Raw genomic sequence first — 17,521 nt, forward strand, 5'->3', positions numbered from 1 at the left:
TGTGACAAATACAGTGTATTAAACGATGCCTCAAATTCTAATTTATGAGCTAACCCACCCCTTCACACATGTGAAAAATATTTTTATACTAATTTCTTATAATCATAACCTTCCACGCGCACGTAATTTGAATTTAATTGTGTAATCAAATTAAAATTTATGTATCAACAACCCCCACACCAACATAAGATTGTATTTATTTATTTGTTTTGTGAATTTTCTTAGAATCATCTCATCTCATCAGCGGCATGCAATCAATAAGTAAAGAGTAATGTTGGGGAGGTTATCTATTTAAATCATATTTTGTAAATCATGTGATATGGTCGTTAATGATTGAATTATTATTTAAGTGTTGATTACTGTACTGATTTTTTATTAATGACACATAACATGATTTACAAATATAATTTAAAAAATTGATCTACTTAGCATTACTTATAAGTAAAATGTGCAGTCAAATTCAATTATGAGCTAACTACCCCTTCACGCTTTTTCAAGAAACTTTTATGATAATTTTTTTACAATCATATTGTTACATGAACAACACGCAATCTAAACATTAAATGTGTTGTCAAACAAAATTTATAAACTAACCACTTTTTTACTTTTACCAAAGTATTTTCTTTTCCTGAATTTTTTTTTTACAATCATCTCATTCCGTGAGCAGCATGCAATGAGTAAATATAATTGAAAAGACGTATACGACCGTCTCATCGGATAACTTTTATCCTCGTTCCCACTCATTGTAAGGGATAAATATGGCTTTACATAGTTAAATACTTCCTTTGTTTTTTATACCATTTTATCTCCAAGATAGTGCCCATAGATCCCGGAGCATTAGATGTAACCAACAAAAAAAAAAAAAAAAACCCAACCTAACAGCTATAAACCATTGCAAAGCACTATAAAAACAGAGTCAACACTCTGTTTTCTACATGCACTTACCAAACTGCCTACACACCAACTCTCCATACTCTCACTCCCATACTCCTCAATTCCTCCTCCTCCTTCTTATCCCTTTTTTGCTCTCGCAATTCCAATTCCGAAAGGAATCTGAGAATGTCTCAGAGAGCGAATCGCCACCAGAGAAGGCCATCCCAGTGTTTGTTTTTGTCCCCTGACTGTCTCTTGGCTCCCCTGGCTGATGATGCTGCATCTGCAGGCAATGTGGCTGCTGCTGCTGTGGCGTCGGGTCAAGCTCCGCCGCCTCAGATGACCACTCCTCCTCTACCACCGACCCCGAAAACAGCAGAGACCAAGGAGGTTTCGACTGAGGACAAAAAGAAAACCACAGATGCGGATAACTAAACCCAATTGGCGTTGCGTTGGTTGTGTTGTGTTGTGTTGTGTTTTGTTGCATTGTGTTTTGCCAATCGGTGTTGTTATGTTGTCTCAAGAATTGAGCGTTTTCATGATGTTTAGAATCACAGATGAACCACATTAATGAAAAAAAAAAGATATTTACTTTGAGTTTTGTTAGTTTTTAATTCTTTTAATTTTGTATGTATGTGCATTTCTGTGTTTGGTTCCAATGGGGAAGCTGATTTGAGCAGTTTTATCCGTCACAAGTTAAAATTAATGGAATAATTAAACAATGGAATTCAATGGAGGGCTGCATTGGGGCAGTGGAATTGAAGGCTTTTGCTGCAAAATCCAAGAGTTGGTGGGGTCGTAATGTGTTTGGGATTAAAAATGGCTTGGGAACATGGTATTGATTCCTATCTTGGTGGAGGCTCTGTTGCCTCTACTTTCCAATGGCCTTCCAATTGCAGGGCGTCTTAAATATTAGTAGAGCTGCCAAACCAGGTGTTCGAGTTTTATTACAAATTGTATCGGCGCATCAGTAAGGAAACCGCAAACTTATATATTATATCATTGTATCAAGTTTATCATGAGATTTATTTACATTCCTCAACAAGGCCCCTTCACGTAGAAACACTTTTTCGTGTATCACGCATAAAGTCAATTTCATATCGGTTTAATCAAGCCAAACTATGTATTTGACATATAAATCCGAGTTAGGTGCCATCTGACCAACTTAATACTATGTATTTGACATATAAATCACCGAGTTAGGTACCATGTGACCACCCCTATTCGTTTCAACGGGTACTAAAGAATTTGTTTGAGTACTGTGTGGATGAGAAATACAGGAGATACAGACTGTTAAATTCAAAATTGCTCATATTTCTCTCTCATTTGAGCAAAATTGAAGAAAAACTCATGACTTGACGTTTTGTAGCTCCTATGCAACAACATTTTCTTATTTATTTTAGGGTTTTTATCACAAATGATCCTTGAAATTGACTATCACCATCAAGATGGTCATTGGAATTGAAAATCAATCAATGTAGTCCCTGAAAATAGGTGTCGCAAATCAATGTAGTCCTTCCATCACAATTTTGTTAAAAATTCTGTTAAGTGATGATGTGACGCATAAATGAGTCTCACAAGTCCCTTTTTGTCACAAATGGTCATTGAAATTGACCTACAACATCAAAATGGTCATTGAAATTGATCTGCGACATCAAAATGATCCCTGAAATTGAAAATCGATCAATGTAGTCCCTCAAGTACGTGTCCCAAATCAATGTAGTCATTTAGTCACAATTTTGTCAAAATTTTTATTATGTGTTGATGTGACACATAAATTGATCAGACAAGTCTCATTAAATTAAAAAAAATACAAAATAGGTTTAATAATTTAATAGTTAATAAAAAGTTGTGAACCCAAAAACCCAGTCCTACAATCACCTCCAATCCCAATCCACATTCTTCTACCTCTTTCGCTGTCTATTCTCTAAAAAAAATCTCAATACACCCATCTTTACACACTTCGGCACCCTTCACCGAATTGAAATTGGATCAAGATTACCTTTGGTGACGGCTTGACTGATTGACAACACTTTTGGGACATCACCGTTAACATTTAAGCTGTCAACATCCTCACAACCTTAATCTTAGAAAGCTTGTTTGGCGCTCCCTTGGTGGGCTGGTGACTCAAAGAACGGCGAAGTATGCCTTAAGATAATGAGGTTATAACCGAGGTGTGTCTATTGTTGGTTGAAAACTACTTCCAAACCCCCTCTTAGGCCTTAGTTAAGCCTTGTGCCTTTGAGAATTTATGGAAGGGCTTTCTCTTCGGAGCAGGTCCTACTATAAGAAAAAAGTTATATTGTGCAAAAATGTATTTAGACAACTTTTTTAACTAATTATTAAACCCACATAAGCATATAACAAAAAATCTTACAGAATTGTGGTGGAATGATAATATTGATTTGTGACACCTATTTTTAAGGACTACATTCATCGATTTTTAATTTTAGGGACCATCTTCATGATATGGGTCAATTTCAGGGACCATCTAGATAGTGTGAGTCAATTTCAAAGACTATTTGTGATAAAAACATGTAAATCTTGTGAGATCCATTTATGTGCCACATTAGCACTTAACGAAATTTTTAACAGAATTGTGACGAAAGTACCACATTGATTTGCGACACCTATTTTAAGGGACTTCATTGATTGATTTTCAATTTCAGGAACCATTTGTGATAAAAAGCCTTTATTTTATTATATACTGCTATGTCACAATGTCTAAAGTACGCCTAATGTAATCGCGCTTAATATGGCTCGAGCCTACCAAGCTTCTAACCACAGAATGAGTTATAGTAGACTCCCTTGACACTAGCACTTTGAGTATTTAGACTATGTCAATTTTTGTTTAGTTATAAAGTAGTAAGACAAGCCATAACTAAGCTATGCCTTTGTGGGAACTTGAGGTATTTATTTTACCGAAGAAGATGGTGCAAGAAAAAACAAACAAAGTCACGCGAGAATCGAAAAACTTCGACATTCCTGCAAGAAGGAATGAGAGTATGCTGTGAGGGTGGTAAGGTTGCACATTCCTTGGCCATCTGTAAAAGGATTAGAAAAGATCATTCCTAACTTTGGAGCTTTATGTCTTGAATATGTAGTTTTCAACATTGGCTTGTGTTAGGTGTCTGAGTCATTGCATAGGACATTTTTGCTTTGAAATGGAATTAAACTTGAACATGTCAGAGGCTGATTTGATAGGAGTGTAGCTCATGCGCGTGGCCAGTATGATTTTATGCTCTAGTCTTGTTTAAGAATCTTAGAAGTATGTATCATCCTGCAGTCAATTATGGATGCAATCAAATAATTAAAAGTACTTACCTCTTGGAGCGCTACCATGATTTGTACAGAGGTTGTTCACCCGACGGATGGGCCTTCAAATAGTTTTTCATGTCGCTGCTTGCGTTGTCCGTAGTAAAACAACGAAATTTTCTTCATTAGAGATTGGAATTATAAGCTGTAAAATGTTGTGAAAAGATGACATATGTAGCTTTCCAATGATGTAAGCATCATTGTCCAATTATATGAGGCTTTCAAGTTTAGTCCATCAAGTGGACGGATATGCATGAGCATAATGTTAGTTGCCTTTTACTTCGCACCAGGGTTGGTTCACGTTCTAATTTAGGCAGGTCTGGAGTTGCAGACACACTTTTCATGTCTTCCAGATGTGCATGGTTTGCCACAAGGATCACTGATGCTTGCATTGTAACTTGTAGACAATGAAGTGTTGCCTAAGCTTAATTGCCCAAATCATTTATTCTTGATGAAGTATTCGGGGTTCGCTAGGTCACCATGAGTATATGATAGTGAATTCATGAAAAATCCTAAGAGGATAACTAACATAAGATATTGTGTCCTCGAGCATTAAGATTACTTGCAGTATACGACAATCCCTAGATTGTAGGAATATCCAATAATATAGGAAACCTATATATCAGTAAGGTTTATGGTACTTGCGGACCATTCCAGAGCCCAACAAGGTGTGGTGGCATCGTGGGTCTGTTTGTTCAGCTAATCGTGATTGGAGCTGTTTAAGTCATGACCAAAATACGAAGGCGTACTTACTCCGATCCACCACACTCTGTCAAGAGAAAATTCGTACGAAAACGCCATTGAGGATCGATAGTTATCCAAGGAACATGTTTTTCAGATTAAGTTGGAGTAATATGTTGTTTGGATTTTTTTTTTATTTGTGAGAATTCGGGTCCACAAACGCCATTTGGTGTATGAGTTGTACTGAATTCATGTGTGGGAATGTTGATAATCGTCCCAACGTACATATTTCTCTAAAAATTTACTTTTTACTCCATACGGTATACCCCCCGTGTTTTTTCATTAAGAGCTAGTAATGGAGGAGGACAAATGTGGAATTATCACACAATGCATTGCGAGTGATGTTTTTAGCTCGTCAGAGCGGACATGGCATTGGCTGGAACCCTTAGGTAAGCTGTTAACGAAGATATTATTGTGTGTATCGTGAACTCACAGGTTGTTGTAGCATGCTGCGCGTAATTTTATATGAGTTCGGAGGAAGAACCCGAGAAATCATACAACGAATTCTACCCTGCACTACAAGTGGTAAAACGACGATATAGTTCTCCACATAACTTTCCATAAAATTATACAAAAATCTAATATTTGTATCGTTGCTATGGCATAAGGCACAAATTCCAGTTCGTTTTGAGCAGGTATATTTATTCTGTCAATTTAACACTACTGTTATGATGTGCTGGTTTCCTGTTCAGCTGCTTTAAGTGTCAAATCTAAGATTGTTGGTGTTCTGAAAAAATAATAACATTGAAGATCTACTTCTTACCTTTCCAGACGTATATAGCACGTCACTTTGAAGACTTCGAGATCTTCGTTTTCCCATAATTGTGCAATTTTCACAGGAATGCAGCTTCATCAGTATTCGTTCAAAATATTGGAAGGATTGGTTGTGTGAAAAAGTCTGAAAGGTCAAAAATTATGTGTGAATAGCACCACCATTTAATTATTAGGAGTTCAATTATTGAGATCACTTGTAAACGTATGCCTCATGAGAAGAAGGTGGGCTTTTAAAACTAGTAGATTATGATCATTCATGTGCTGCTTTTTTTTCTTTTTCTTTTATTTTTTTCTTGATAAAAGTAGTGGTGATTTATAATTCAAATGAGAAATTTTATTTGAACCCAAATAACATCTTTCTACACCCAGCTTACTCTCTACACCCATATTATTTTTTACTAAACTAAAAATATCTCTTTAAACCCAAATTTATTACCTAAACTACCCTCACAAACCCAATTCAAAATATAAATTTATATTTACACCCATTCAAAAATAAAAAACCACATAAATTCATTAAACTTTTAAACTCTCCAGGCTAAAATATTTTCTTATGCAGTAACGTACCTAGAACGTGATTGCATCTTTGCTAGCTAACCACTCGTATAACGCTCACAAGAAGCATTTGATGGAGTCTCCACAAATGTAAAACTGTTGGCCACAGATTCATGATCTTCAAGTTGGAGGCAAATGAGAAAAAATGGGTTGAGCTTGGGACGGAAGCTTTGGATGATCGAATATTGGTGCTGGGGGATGACGGCTACTATTTCGTGTCTAGTCAGGATTTCCCTGGATGCAAGGGGAGAAGCATATTATTTCAACGAGCCTTGGTATGAGAAGTCGTATAAGCATGAGCTAACAAGAATGTTATCTCGATTTGGAGTGTTCAGCTTAGATTTTGGCAGTAGCAGCATCTTATGGCTAGCGGATCTTCCGAGTTCCGAGAACATGTTTTGCCCGCCCCCAACTTGGACTTGGCATGCAGACAAGCCATACTCTCGCAAACACGATCACTGGGAAGGTTCCAGATCAACTTCAGAACCGACGACGAAGAGGAGGAAGATGGTGTGAGAGAGAGAAGCAATGAGCATGAGGTGGTACCTTACGTGTCACTATAAGTAGTGAGATACTTGTATTAAGAAATTAACTTAAAAAAATAAAACTTTCCTCCATTTATATAATGACTCGTGAGCACAATAAAAAATTAAATTTTCTTCATTTATATAATGATACGTGAGTACAAATGGTGTTTTGGGGATGCAAACAGACAGAGAAAAACAATAAAAGGGATGGTAGGAGAATAACCAAAAAAAAAAAAAAAGAAAAGAAAAAAAAGGGCAGTGTAGCATTGTATCGACGCAGAAAAAAGAATCTGGGTGGGCCCTTCCCGTGTGTGATTTTACCTTTTTTATCTGGCAAACAAATTATTAATTTAGCCCTTTTTATCCTTGTCAACGACCACAAGATCTATTAACGTGTTAATTACAAGCCGAGCTAACCCAGCCGACCTAAACTTTCATTGGAGAGAGGAACGTGTATGATTTGGATAATGTGGTTACAGTGTCGGTGTATCCATGTTATACAAAGCTTTCTTATTTTCAAAAAGGTTGACACCTTTATATCTTGACAATAATTGGTTTGAAACAGTTCAAACTTGTATTAGATTTGATTTTTCAACATCTATGTATTTGACTCGTAAAACTTGTGAGCAACTCACCTTTTTACGAAACAACTCAAGGTAAATTACGTTCAAGAATTTTAATTGAAAGAAATTGCTATGTTTAATATTTTTTCTTTAGGAAATTATGTTTACTTTTTTCTTGTAATAAAAAAATTCAGTCTATTTAGATTGATTATCTTTAATTTGAATTTTTAAAGATGGAGATTCTGACTTCTTTGTTTATAAAGAAATTACATGCCTGAAAAAGGATGAAGACGTAGATGACTATGTCAAACTATTAGGAAGAATATTATTGGAAGGTGAAATCACAGAATACATGGCTTTGTGAAGGTGATAAAAATACGAAGTTCTTTCATGCTCAAACTGTACAACGAAGGAGGTGTAATCAGATACAGAGATTGGAAGATAACGCAGGAGTATGGCAGAAGGATCCGAAATGTATGCAGGACAATGCTATAATGTATTTTATGGATTTATTCCAAGCTGGAGACTCACGACAAGAAGGTGAGGTAGAGGCATCGATGGAGTCTAAGGTATCAGACATGGAGAATGAGGAACTTATCCGTCCTTTCTCAGATCAGGAAATTCGGGAAGTTGTGTTTCAAATTCCGGCAACAAACTGGCTTTTTCCATGATCATTGGGAAGTGTTGGACGGGGATATTATACGGATGGTGAATGCCTTGTATCATTCAGGGCGACTGCTTCAGAAGACTAACCATACAAATATTGTCTTAATTCCAAAGGTGAAGGCTCTACGTCGGATGACGGAATTGAGACCTATATCCTTATGTAATATGGTGTATAAGATTATTGCTACGGTTTTGACGAGAAGATTAAAAAAAGTGATGAACCATGTCATTAGCATTAATCAGTCAGCATTTGTTTCGGGCCGCCAGATTCATGATAATATTTTGGTGGTACATGAAATCTTGCATTCTTTAAAGCAAGGGGTGGATGGTCGGATGGCGATTAAATTTGATATGGCGAAAGCGTATGATCGGGTAGAATGGGGTTTTTTTATCGTAGTCATGAGCAAGTTGGGATTTCATCCTAAATTTGGTGAGTGGATTTGTGAATGCATCTCCACGATGTCCTATAGTGTCATGGTGAACGGAGTTCCCTCAGGGTATTTCCGACCTGAGAAGGGGTTACGACAAGGGGATCCAATGTCACCCTTTTTGTTCCTTCTATGTGCGGAAGCTTTGTTGGTGTATATCCGAAAGTATGAAGTGGCATGATTGATTAGTGGGGTGCGGGTGGCAGAGAATGCGATGCCTATTAGTCATTTGTTTTTTGCGGATGATTCAGTGGTTTTTTGTAAATTTGATGAGACGGAAGCAAGACAAGTGGTTAAAATTTTGGAGGAGTATGGGAAAGAATTTGGCCAGATTGTAAACTTGGAGAAAAGCTCTATATTTTTTGGAAAGGGTTGTTCGAAGAAGGAGAAAAAATGTATTGTCACGAGCATGAATATTCAAGCTAAACACGGATTCGACAAATACTTAGGGATTCAGGCGGATTTTGGGCATTCAAAGAAGGCGGTATTTGAATTGGTTCGTCGAGGTATTGAGAGCCGGATTGATGGATGGGCCGAACAATTTTTGTCTCCAGCGAGGAAGGTAGTGTTGATTAAATCAGTTGCAACGGCGATGCCGAATCATGCTATGGCATGTTTTAAATTGCCGGTGAGTACGTGTAAGGAAATGGAGCGGGTTATTGCTCAATTTTGATGGCGAGGCAATCGAAGGCTAAGGGATGTCATTGGCTGGCATGGGAGAAGTTAACTATGAGGAAGAAGGATGGAGGATTGGGTTTTCGGGATCTAATTGGATTTAATTTGGCCATGCTTGCCAAAGTAAGCTGGAGGGTACTACATAAGCCGGATTCGATGATTGGGGTTGTGCTTAGGGATAAATACTTTCCTAACTCTTCATTCCTTGAGGCTAACAAACAAAACATATCGTCATGGGAATGGAAGGGTATTCTTTTGGGACGGCAAGTTTTGAACCGTGGTCTTTGGTGGCGAGTTGGTGATGGTGAGTCTATTAGAGTGGCGAGCAATCCTTGGATCCCTAAGCCTGATTCTTTTAAATCGTTGATGCGGTTTAGGGCCCCTAATGTAAAGGTATGTGACTTATTTCCTCCGGATAAACAGGGGTGGAATATGGAGACTCTTGGGGTCCTGGTGGAACGAGTGGATATGGAACTGATTCAAACCATTCCGATTAGTAGACGTGGCTGTAGTGATAAACGAATATGGCACTATACAAAGAATGAGATTTATTCAATTTGCTGGGGATATTACGTAGCAATGAAGATGATGAAAAATGAGGAATTTGGGCGTAAAGGGGGGAGGATGTCGAGTTCGGCAGGAGTGGGGGAATGGGTGTGGAAAACAATTTGGTCTCTACTAGTGCCAAATAAGATTTGGTTATTTATTTGGAAGGCCTGTTGTAAGGCGTTAGTGATGAGGCATAATTTAGAGCGACGAAGGATTTGGGTGATGAATAAGTGTGAGCTTTGCCAGATGAGACCAAAGGCCACCTATTTTTTGGGTGCGAGTTTAGTCGCGCATTTTGGTTCGGGACGACGGTGCAAAATGATATGGCAGGTATGGGAGTGGTGGATTTTTTGGAGGGGTGGGAGAGGTTAGTGACGAGACTGGGGAAGGAGGATGAGGCAGACTTATTATTGCAGTAGGTGGTGTTTGGCTTTTGGCGAATTTGGAAATGTAGGAATGAAGCGGGTTTTAATGGGACTAGAATCTTGCCGCATATTGTAGTGGAGTTATGGCGAAAGCAGGTGGATGAGTTTAGGGAGTCTGCGATGGTGGAAGGGATGGAACATCGGGATGGGAGAGTGTTAGGGCGGGGGAGTGGGTGCGGATGGAGTTGAGGGGGAGCATTTTCAGTGGACAAAACCTAGCTTTGGAGTGTTGAAATTGAATTGCGATGCGACCTGGAGGAAGAAGACAAATGTGGGTGGGGTGGGGTGGGTACTATGCAATTTTGCGGGGCTTCCTAAGTTCGTGAGAGGGGTGAGTGGTGAAAGGTTTGCAACTGCAATAATGGCAGAGGAGGAGGCGATTAGGCAGGGATTAGAGATGGTTATTAGTAGTGGTGTTATGGAACCTAGGGGTAGTTTGGTGGTAGAATCGGACTCAAAAGGTTTGATTCAAATGCTTAATCAGGAGGTCACAACTGATGTGGTTCTTGATATTTATCTCAAAAAAATTTGGAGGATGGCGAACTTGTTTCAGTTGGTGAGGTTTTACTTCACCCCTCGGCAATGCAATCGTGCAGCTCATTCAGTGGCGGCGCACGCTGTTAAGCATGGTGGGAGATTTGGCTCGAATGAGTGAGGTCGAGAATTTCTGTTTAATATTTTAGCAGAAGATGCAAATGTAACTGTTTGTATTTAATCTTAATAAAGTTCTATCTTTTGGAAAAGAAAAAAAAAACTATTATGCTCTAAATTTTGAGCTTATATTGTTTATTTTTTTTATATAATTATATTTATAAATTAATTTCAAACTTGTCATCAACGATAACCATTTCTTCTAAATCCAATGCATATGTGTCTTAAAATTAGAAATTAACCATATCTCATAAGCCGAGTCTAAGTGAAGGCGACTCAAGCAAGCCACTTCAACATTCGTTAGAGATTTTTTTAGTGTGTCCAAACACAGACACATACAACAAATGTAATTATACAAGCAAAGAAGGCTTGAAAATTTGTATAATAATGTGGCGTACTAGCCCGTGTTGTGGGGAGATTGAAAAATCTCTCCAAGTACATAGACAAAGACCCGTACAAGTCGTGGCGGCACGCCATTGGTGGAACCGCCTATCACCCGCTCCTCTATCATACGATCAGCTCCACGTTGTCATTCCTCTGGCATCCAGAGAACCACCGAATATAAAGGGCCCTTGGACAAATCTCCTTCGAGACACAGATAGCCGAGCCGCCATCGGAGGAGAGACCCCCTTTCCCTATATCTTCTCCTCCTTCTCCGTCGCCATCAGAGAACTAAACAGGCAGCAAAAATGGTGAGTTTTCACACTCTTTTAGCTCCGTTTTGCTAGGCTAGGGTTTCTGACTGTATTTTCTCTTTGGCAGCCGAGATAATTTAGAGAAAATAAAGTAATATCACTGATTTTTGTCCGATTGCGATTTCTGGGCTGGTTAATGGATCATCGGTTTTGTTGATTCGATTTTCTTGCCTTCGCTGCGTCGATCTGATAGTTTAAAGCTAAATTGGCTAGAATTTGTAGCTCATCTACTGTTTATCTGTGCATCTCGTGATTTCAGATCTGGATTTTTGTTGAAATTTTGATCGCGATTTGTTGTATTTTATGATTGGATTTTGGATCTGTCTGTTTTGTATACGTGTTTTAGGGCCCGAATTTGATCTGATTCTTGATGATTGGGAATGTTCTGGATCTGCTGTCTGAACCGGTCCGGTCCAGATTTAATTTGTATATTTGTTCACAATGATATAATAAAGTAATGAGTACTTGGTAGGTACCAGGAAAAATTGTCGAGTACTTAGCATTTATGTTTGTTTATATATAATTTACTGAGCTGTTATTGTTGGGGGTATTAATGTTTGTGCGTGTTGTGAGAGTCAATTTGATGCGTTTCAGACGAAAATTAAACAAACAAAGGTGCATTGTTGTGTCAATTTTATCTACGGCGCGAAGGAAAGAAGTTTGACATTGGTTGTTTTTGTTGCTTAAGACATTTTAGAGGACCAAAAGATTTTACTTTTAGCATCATATCATGAAAAGGTATACAAAGGATAAGACAGATTGTGCGCATTTCACCCGAGTTATGCGTTTTCATTGGAAATAAGACATGATGGGTTGGTTGAGAACGTGTGACTTGTTTTTCCCTGTAGAGATTCATTTTGCCAATTTTCTTCTGTTATTTTTAGTTTGATAAAAGTCTTTTCAATCTATATTCAATTATCTCTTGGAAAATTGTAGTGTTGCTGTCTGATGTTTGTTAATTGCGTGCAATTTACAGGCCAACGCAGCATCTGGTATGGCTGTGCACGATGATTGCAAACTGAAGTTTTTGGAGCTTAAGGCAAAGAGGACCTACCGCTCCATAGTTTTCAAGATTGAGGAGAAGCAAAAGCAGGTTGTGGTGGAACATGTTGGTGAACCAGCAGAAACCTATGAGCAGTTCACTGAGAAGCTTCCTGCTGATGAATGCCGATATGCTATTTTTGATTTTGACTTCCTTACACCAGAAGGTGTCCAGAAAAGTCGGATATTCTTCATTGCCTGGTAATGCCGGTTCTTTAATCATTTTCAACTGTGTGTACTCTGTTATCTAATCATCGTTTATATAAATTTATTGTTTTTCTTTTCCTTCTATGAAGGTCTCCTGATACATCAAGGGTGAGAAGCAAGATGATCTACGCAAGCTCCAAAGACAGATTCAAGAGAGAGCTCGATGGCATTCAGGTTGAGTTGCAAGCGACTGATCCTACTGAGATTGGTCTTGATGTCATTAAGAGCCGTGCCAGCTAGATTATGAATCATAGGCTATCTGGTGGGAAGTTCTTCCCTGCACCCTTCGTTACTTGCATGATATGTTTATACATTGTGGAAATGGCGACTTGGCGAATGATGGAATCAATTTCCAAGTTTCGCCGTCGTTTCTTATTTGTTTTAAACAAGTGTCTGGTTTCTGGTATATCATATGATATGTTTATTTTATAGAACCTATCTCTGTTGAGTGGCTGCTTTCGGTAGCTGTATGTCGACAAACTAATATGTAGCTGTTTGTGGGGTTTGACGACCTTTCCTCTTTGCGAGTGTTGTATATGACCCTTGTCATTTTTACTTTGGAGCAGTTTAAAAGGAGCATGCTTTTATGACCTTTCCTTGTCACTTATTTACTGGCCTTATCTGTATGACCAACCTTGGCATCTGATTCGATTTTTGATCTGCTGCTGTCTTTTTTAGTTGGTAAGAGATGTTTTTACTTATGGTTGCGGCAACGCTTTGGGTGCGCGCAGCCTAGGGTAAAATGTCGATCGGTTCGACGAACCATTTGGGTGTGGTTTTAAGATGATGATCTGTCACGTCACGGGTGTAATGCACTTGTGTCTCTATCTTTCTCCTCACATGACTTACAGTTATGTCATCATCTGACGTGGTGCAATATTACGGTGTAGTGGTATTCTTCTTCACTTGTAAGTAAGAGATTCAAGGTTTGATTTTCATCAAAGATGAATGCGAAGTACATTATTGCTAGTCCCTTGTAAGGCTTAGCTCATTTTCCCACCTCTTAATGTGGATAATATCGTTTGTTCGAAAAAATGAAGCAGTACAGTAAGCTGTTTTGGGGTCCTATGTTATTCTTTTTTGTGTAAAGGTAGGGCTAATCAGTGGCAGAGCCAACATTTCGGATTAGGAGGGGTCTCTCACAAATGTAAAAGAAAAATGCTACAACACCTCTAAAAATGCCAGCCCTGAAGCAATGCTGCAACACGCTCGCAAATCCCCTTTCTCACGTTTCATCATCGTCTCATCCATCTCTTAGCCATCGTTTCATTATCGTCTCATCCATTGTCTTTTGGTCAGATTATAATGTTTGTTTTCTCTGTGACAATGGTGTTGATTTTTTCAATTTCTCTCCATTTCATTAATACATTCTGACCACTTGGAAGCTGTGTTAATTGGCGAAGAAAAAAACCTAATAGGAAGGGGTAACGAGAGCACGAAAATTGCACATGGATGAAAGCATAATTCAAGCCTGTGAAAAGAAAGTCAGGGTAGGCTAGGGAGTCAGGGACCATTCTAGTCCCTTCATAGATTTGCCCTTGGGGCTAATGCATAGATTCCGTTACGGTAGAAATTTTCCTTTTCAAAAGTCAAATGCTTGATTCTATTTTGATTTTGGTAGAGTAAAAACTGTCCTTGAGAACTATAACACGGTAGCGGCTTGACCTAGACTAGACTATTTCAGTTAAATAAGATTGTTGTTTGGTGAATTTTTAAATGCTGGGACTAGATTGTTACCTTGAGTTATTAAATTGGAAAATCTTCTAACACATGATCCCATCTTGTAGGATGAGACTACATATGACTCGCTTGACTTGACTCTACGATATTGTCCAAAATGGGCTAGCAAACATCAATATATTATGTCTTATCCGTTCTATTTTGTGGGACAGACTTGAGACTAAACATATGACTTGCTTGGACTCGATTCCGATCTTATCTAGCACTGGGACAGCAACACATGTGACTTTGACACACCTCCGATGCCATTAGATCCTTTTAGGTGATTTATTATCCACATATAGGAAGTGCGTTGTGCACTACTAACTTGAGGGCTTAAGTATTTTCAACGGAGATGTCAAATATGGATTGTTAAAATTTTATTGGAAAGTTGAGGTAGCCATTTGAATATGAAGTCAAAATTTCTTTCATTCTAATATTTATTCTAATTCTGGGAGTAAAACTTAAAGTTTAGGGTTTCAAACTTACCCTAACTTGCTTCAACTCATTTCTAGGGCAAATTTAGACTAGGCTTCCCCCTGGGTTCGTGGGGTTAGCCCACCATATATATGTATTTTTTTTCAATTTTATATTTATAAATTTATTAAATCTAACAACTAAGATCTAATATAATCAAATCCAACGGTAAGAATAAAGAACTAAATGTCCAATTTTAAATCCAACAGCTAAAATAATTATAAAAAAAAAATTCTTTTATGTGTTTCATATTCTTTTATATTGTTCCGCGAGTTTCTTAGTGATAGTTTAGTGATTTTTCAATATTTAACCCAGAAGGGTTAGGAAAAAAATTGTTTCTAGTTAAAATCAAAATTTTCTGGGTTAAAAGTTTTAGGTTTAACCCAAGGATTGGAGGTGATCTAATGAATGTGTTAAATTATTATTTATTGGGCCCTCGCACTGCAATTTTTAAGAAAAAAAAATAATTTAAAATAGTTTAAAAATTGTATCCTATTGACTCTATCTTTGTTTGTTGTAAAAAAAAAAAAGACTACTAGAAAGTAAGAAGTCGAATAATTCAGCTGCCACGTCAATTATGACCTCTCTTGGAGAAAACCTTAATGTATTTTAGTCGTAGTTGGCTTATTTGACACGTCTTTTGGAGATGCTCTTAAAACATGCTCAATTTGACCTCAACATAAAGTGATAATGGATTACTCACCCACTTAACAAATTTATTATACAATTAACCATTTTACTGCAATGCTTAGTTATAAACTCATGCTAAGAGCAGTTCCAGCATGGGAACCCCCCCCAGGCAATACACTATGCTATCCACCTAGTGAACAGTAACTGCCCTTAATGAACAGTAATTGCCTTTTGCATCTCCATCATTGCACTTCAATATCCCTGGCAATAGGCAATAAAATATTAGTATTTTATTTATTTATAAAATAATACAAAATAATTTTATTTATAATTTCGGATAAGATTTTTAATCGTTCTCGTTGAGCCACGTGTCATAAAATACGAAAAGACAATTATTAGTGATGGATTTCCGATAAGATTTTTGAACGTTTTCGTTACGCCATGTGTCATTATCCGAAAAGTTATAAAATAATACAAAATAATTTTATTTTTAATTTCGGATAAGATTGTGGTTGAAAGTAGTTGAGAAAATATGAAATTGTGGTGTAAGGTAGATGATAATGAGAAGGTATTTATAGAAAAGTAAAAACAACTTTTTTTTTAATTTTCAAATTATTTTTCGGATTTTTATTCATTTTATATTTTTTTTATTCAACTAATTAATCTCTGCTGTTGGATTAAAAAAAATTGAATTCCAACACTCCAGGTTGTTCCACGTGGCACAACAGTAACATTTTTGAATTTTAAAACTATTTTTTATTATTTATAAAGGTGAATAATATCAACTTTTGATCTCAGATCCAATGGTTGATATTAAATAAGATTTTTTTTATTTTTTTTACCGTTGCAAATCTGACGGTCCACATTTTCTTGCCGAACGATGTGGCTTCCCAACGGTAACAATTTGAAATCGCGCTGCGAGCCCCATTCGCTGAAAACATGTCAGGTAACGCACCCCTACGCACGGGTGCAGTGCATGCACCTAACAGAAAAAAATAAAAAAAGAGGTTGATGCCTGGCTGATATCAGCCTTGCGTCAGATAGCCTTCGGGCTCGTGGGCTGGCAATTCGTGACAGGCCTGGTGTTCGGGCCTGCCCTGTCCCTCGAGCTCCCACACGCTGGATTCAATAGGCCGGGCTCTCGGGCCCTGTTTGCTGGCCTGTCTCCTGAGCTCCAGTCAACGCTGGAAATGCTCTAAAGGAGTATTTTTATAGTTCAACACCATTAAAAGCACTTTTGTGTGAAATATTCAAACGACAAACTGCCTACGTACAAAAGCATTACTAATAAAAAGTGCTTTTATCAAAAGTGATGTGAAAACAAATTAATTTTTTACCTCAAGAAAAAAAAATTTAATTTTGAGCCCTATATTTGAGGGAAGGAACAAGAATGAACCATTGGAAATATGGTTACTCAATTTTAAATCAATTGGAGTAATAGTTTCTCAACTAAAAATTTGTGATTATTGGTCCCTTAACTCATCAAAACGTGCAACTATGATCATTTTCCTTAACTCTGTTAGAACTTTCATCAAAATGAGTCGCGTATCACAGACGTGAGGCTGAATCAAGGGTTAAATATGGAAAACCAAATGAGAAAAATTATAGCTATGGTTCCTCAACTCAACACAATTGTAGAAATAATCCCTTAACTTTAATCCAATTGGAGCAATGGTTCCTTAACTTTAACCCAACTGTAGTAATAGTCATTCGAACATGACTCATTTTGACAGAATGATAATGGAGTTGACCAAAATTACTATAGTTGCACATTTTAATGAGTTAAATGACCAATGATCATGGATATTTAGTTGAGAGATCGTTGAACCAATTAAGTTAAAATTGAGAGACCATTTATACAATTTTTTCCCAGTAGAAATTGAGGCATAGAGAGAAGAATAAACAATTGGTCAAATGCATGGAAGAAAATATCCAAAATATCGTCGATATATCGGCAATATTTTCGTTTTTTTGAGTTACCGATATTTTAATGAGTATCCAATGAGTTTT

General features: G+C 37.4%; 1 protein-coding gene and 1 non-coding gene across 2 annotated transcripts; both read left to right on the plus strand.

Annotated features, from left to right (window-relative positions):
• Positions 1 to 3,004: 3,004 nt before the first annotated feature.
• LOC139195691 (U4 spliceosomal RNA) lies at positions 3,005 to 3,149 on the plus strand. The gene has a single exon (XR_011580512.1). It is a non-coding gene; the product is annotated as a U4 spliceosomal RNA (small nuclear RNA).
• A 7,972-nt stretch (positions 3,150 to 11,121) lies between these two features.
• On the plus strand, positions 11,122 to 13,275 carry LOC103433383 (actin-depolymerizing factor 2-like). The gene is made up of 3 exons (XM_008371636.2): positions 11,122 to 11,434; positions 12,414 to 12,679; positions 12,775 to 13,275. Exons 1-3 carry the CDS (start codon positions 11,432 to 11,434, stop codon positions 12,923 to 12,925), a joined length of 420 nt encoding a protein of 139 aa, XP_008369858.1. The 5' UTR covers positions 11,122 to 11,431; the 3' UTR covers positions 12,926 to 13,275.
• Positions 13,276 to 17,521: the final 4,246 nt, after the last annotated feature.

Source organism: Malus domestica, chromosome 04 (assembly GCF_042453785.1).
Source record: "Malus domestica chromosome 04, GDT2T_hap1".
In the NCBI taxonomy this organism is placed as follows: domain Eukaryota; kingdom Viridiplantae; phylum Streptophyta; class Magnoliopsida; order Rosales; family Rosaceae; genus Malus; species Malus domestica.

Coding starts and splice junctions, on each gene's coding strand:
- LOC103433383 (XM_008371636.2), top strand. Junction 12,680..12,774: donor CGGATATTCTTCATTGCCTG/GTAATGCCGGTT, acceptor CCTTCTATGAAG/GTCTCCTGATACATCAAGGG.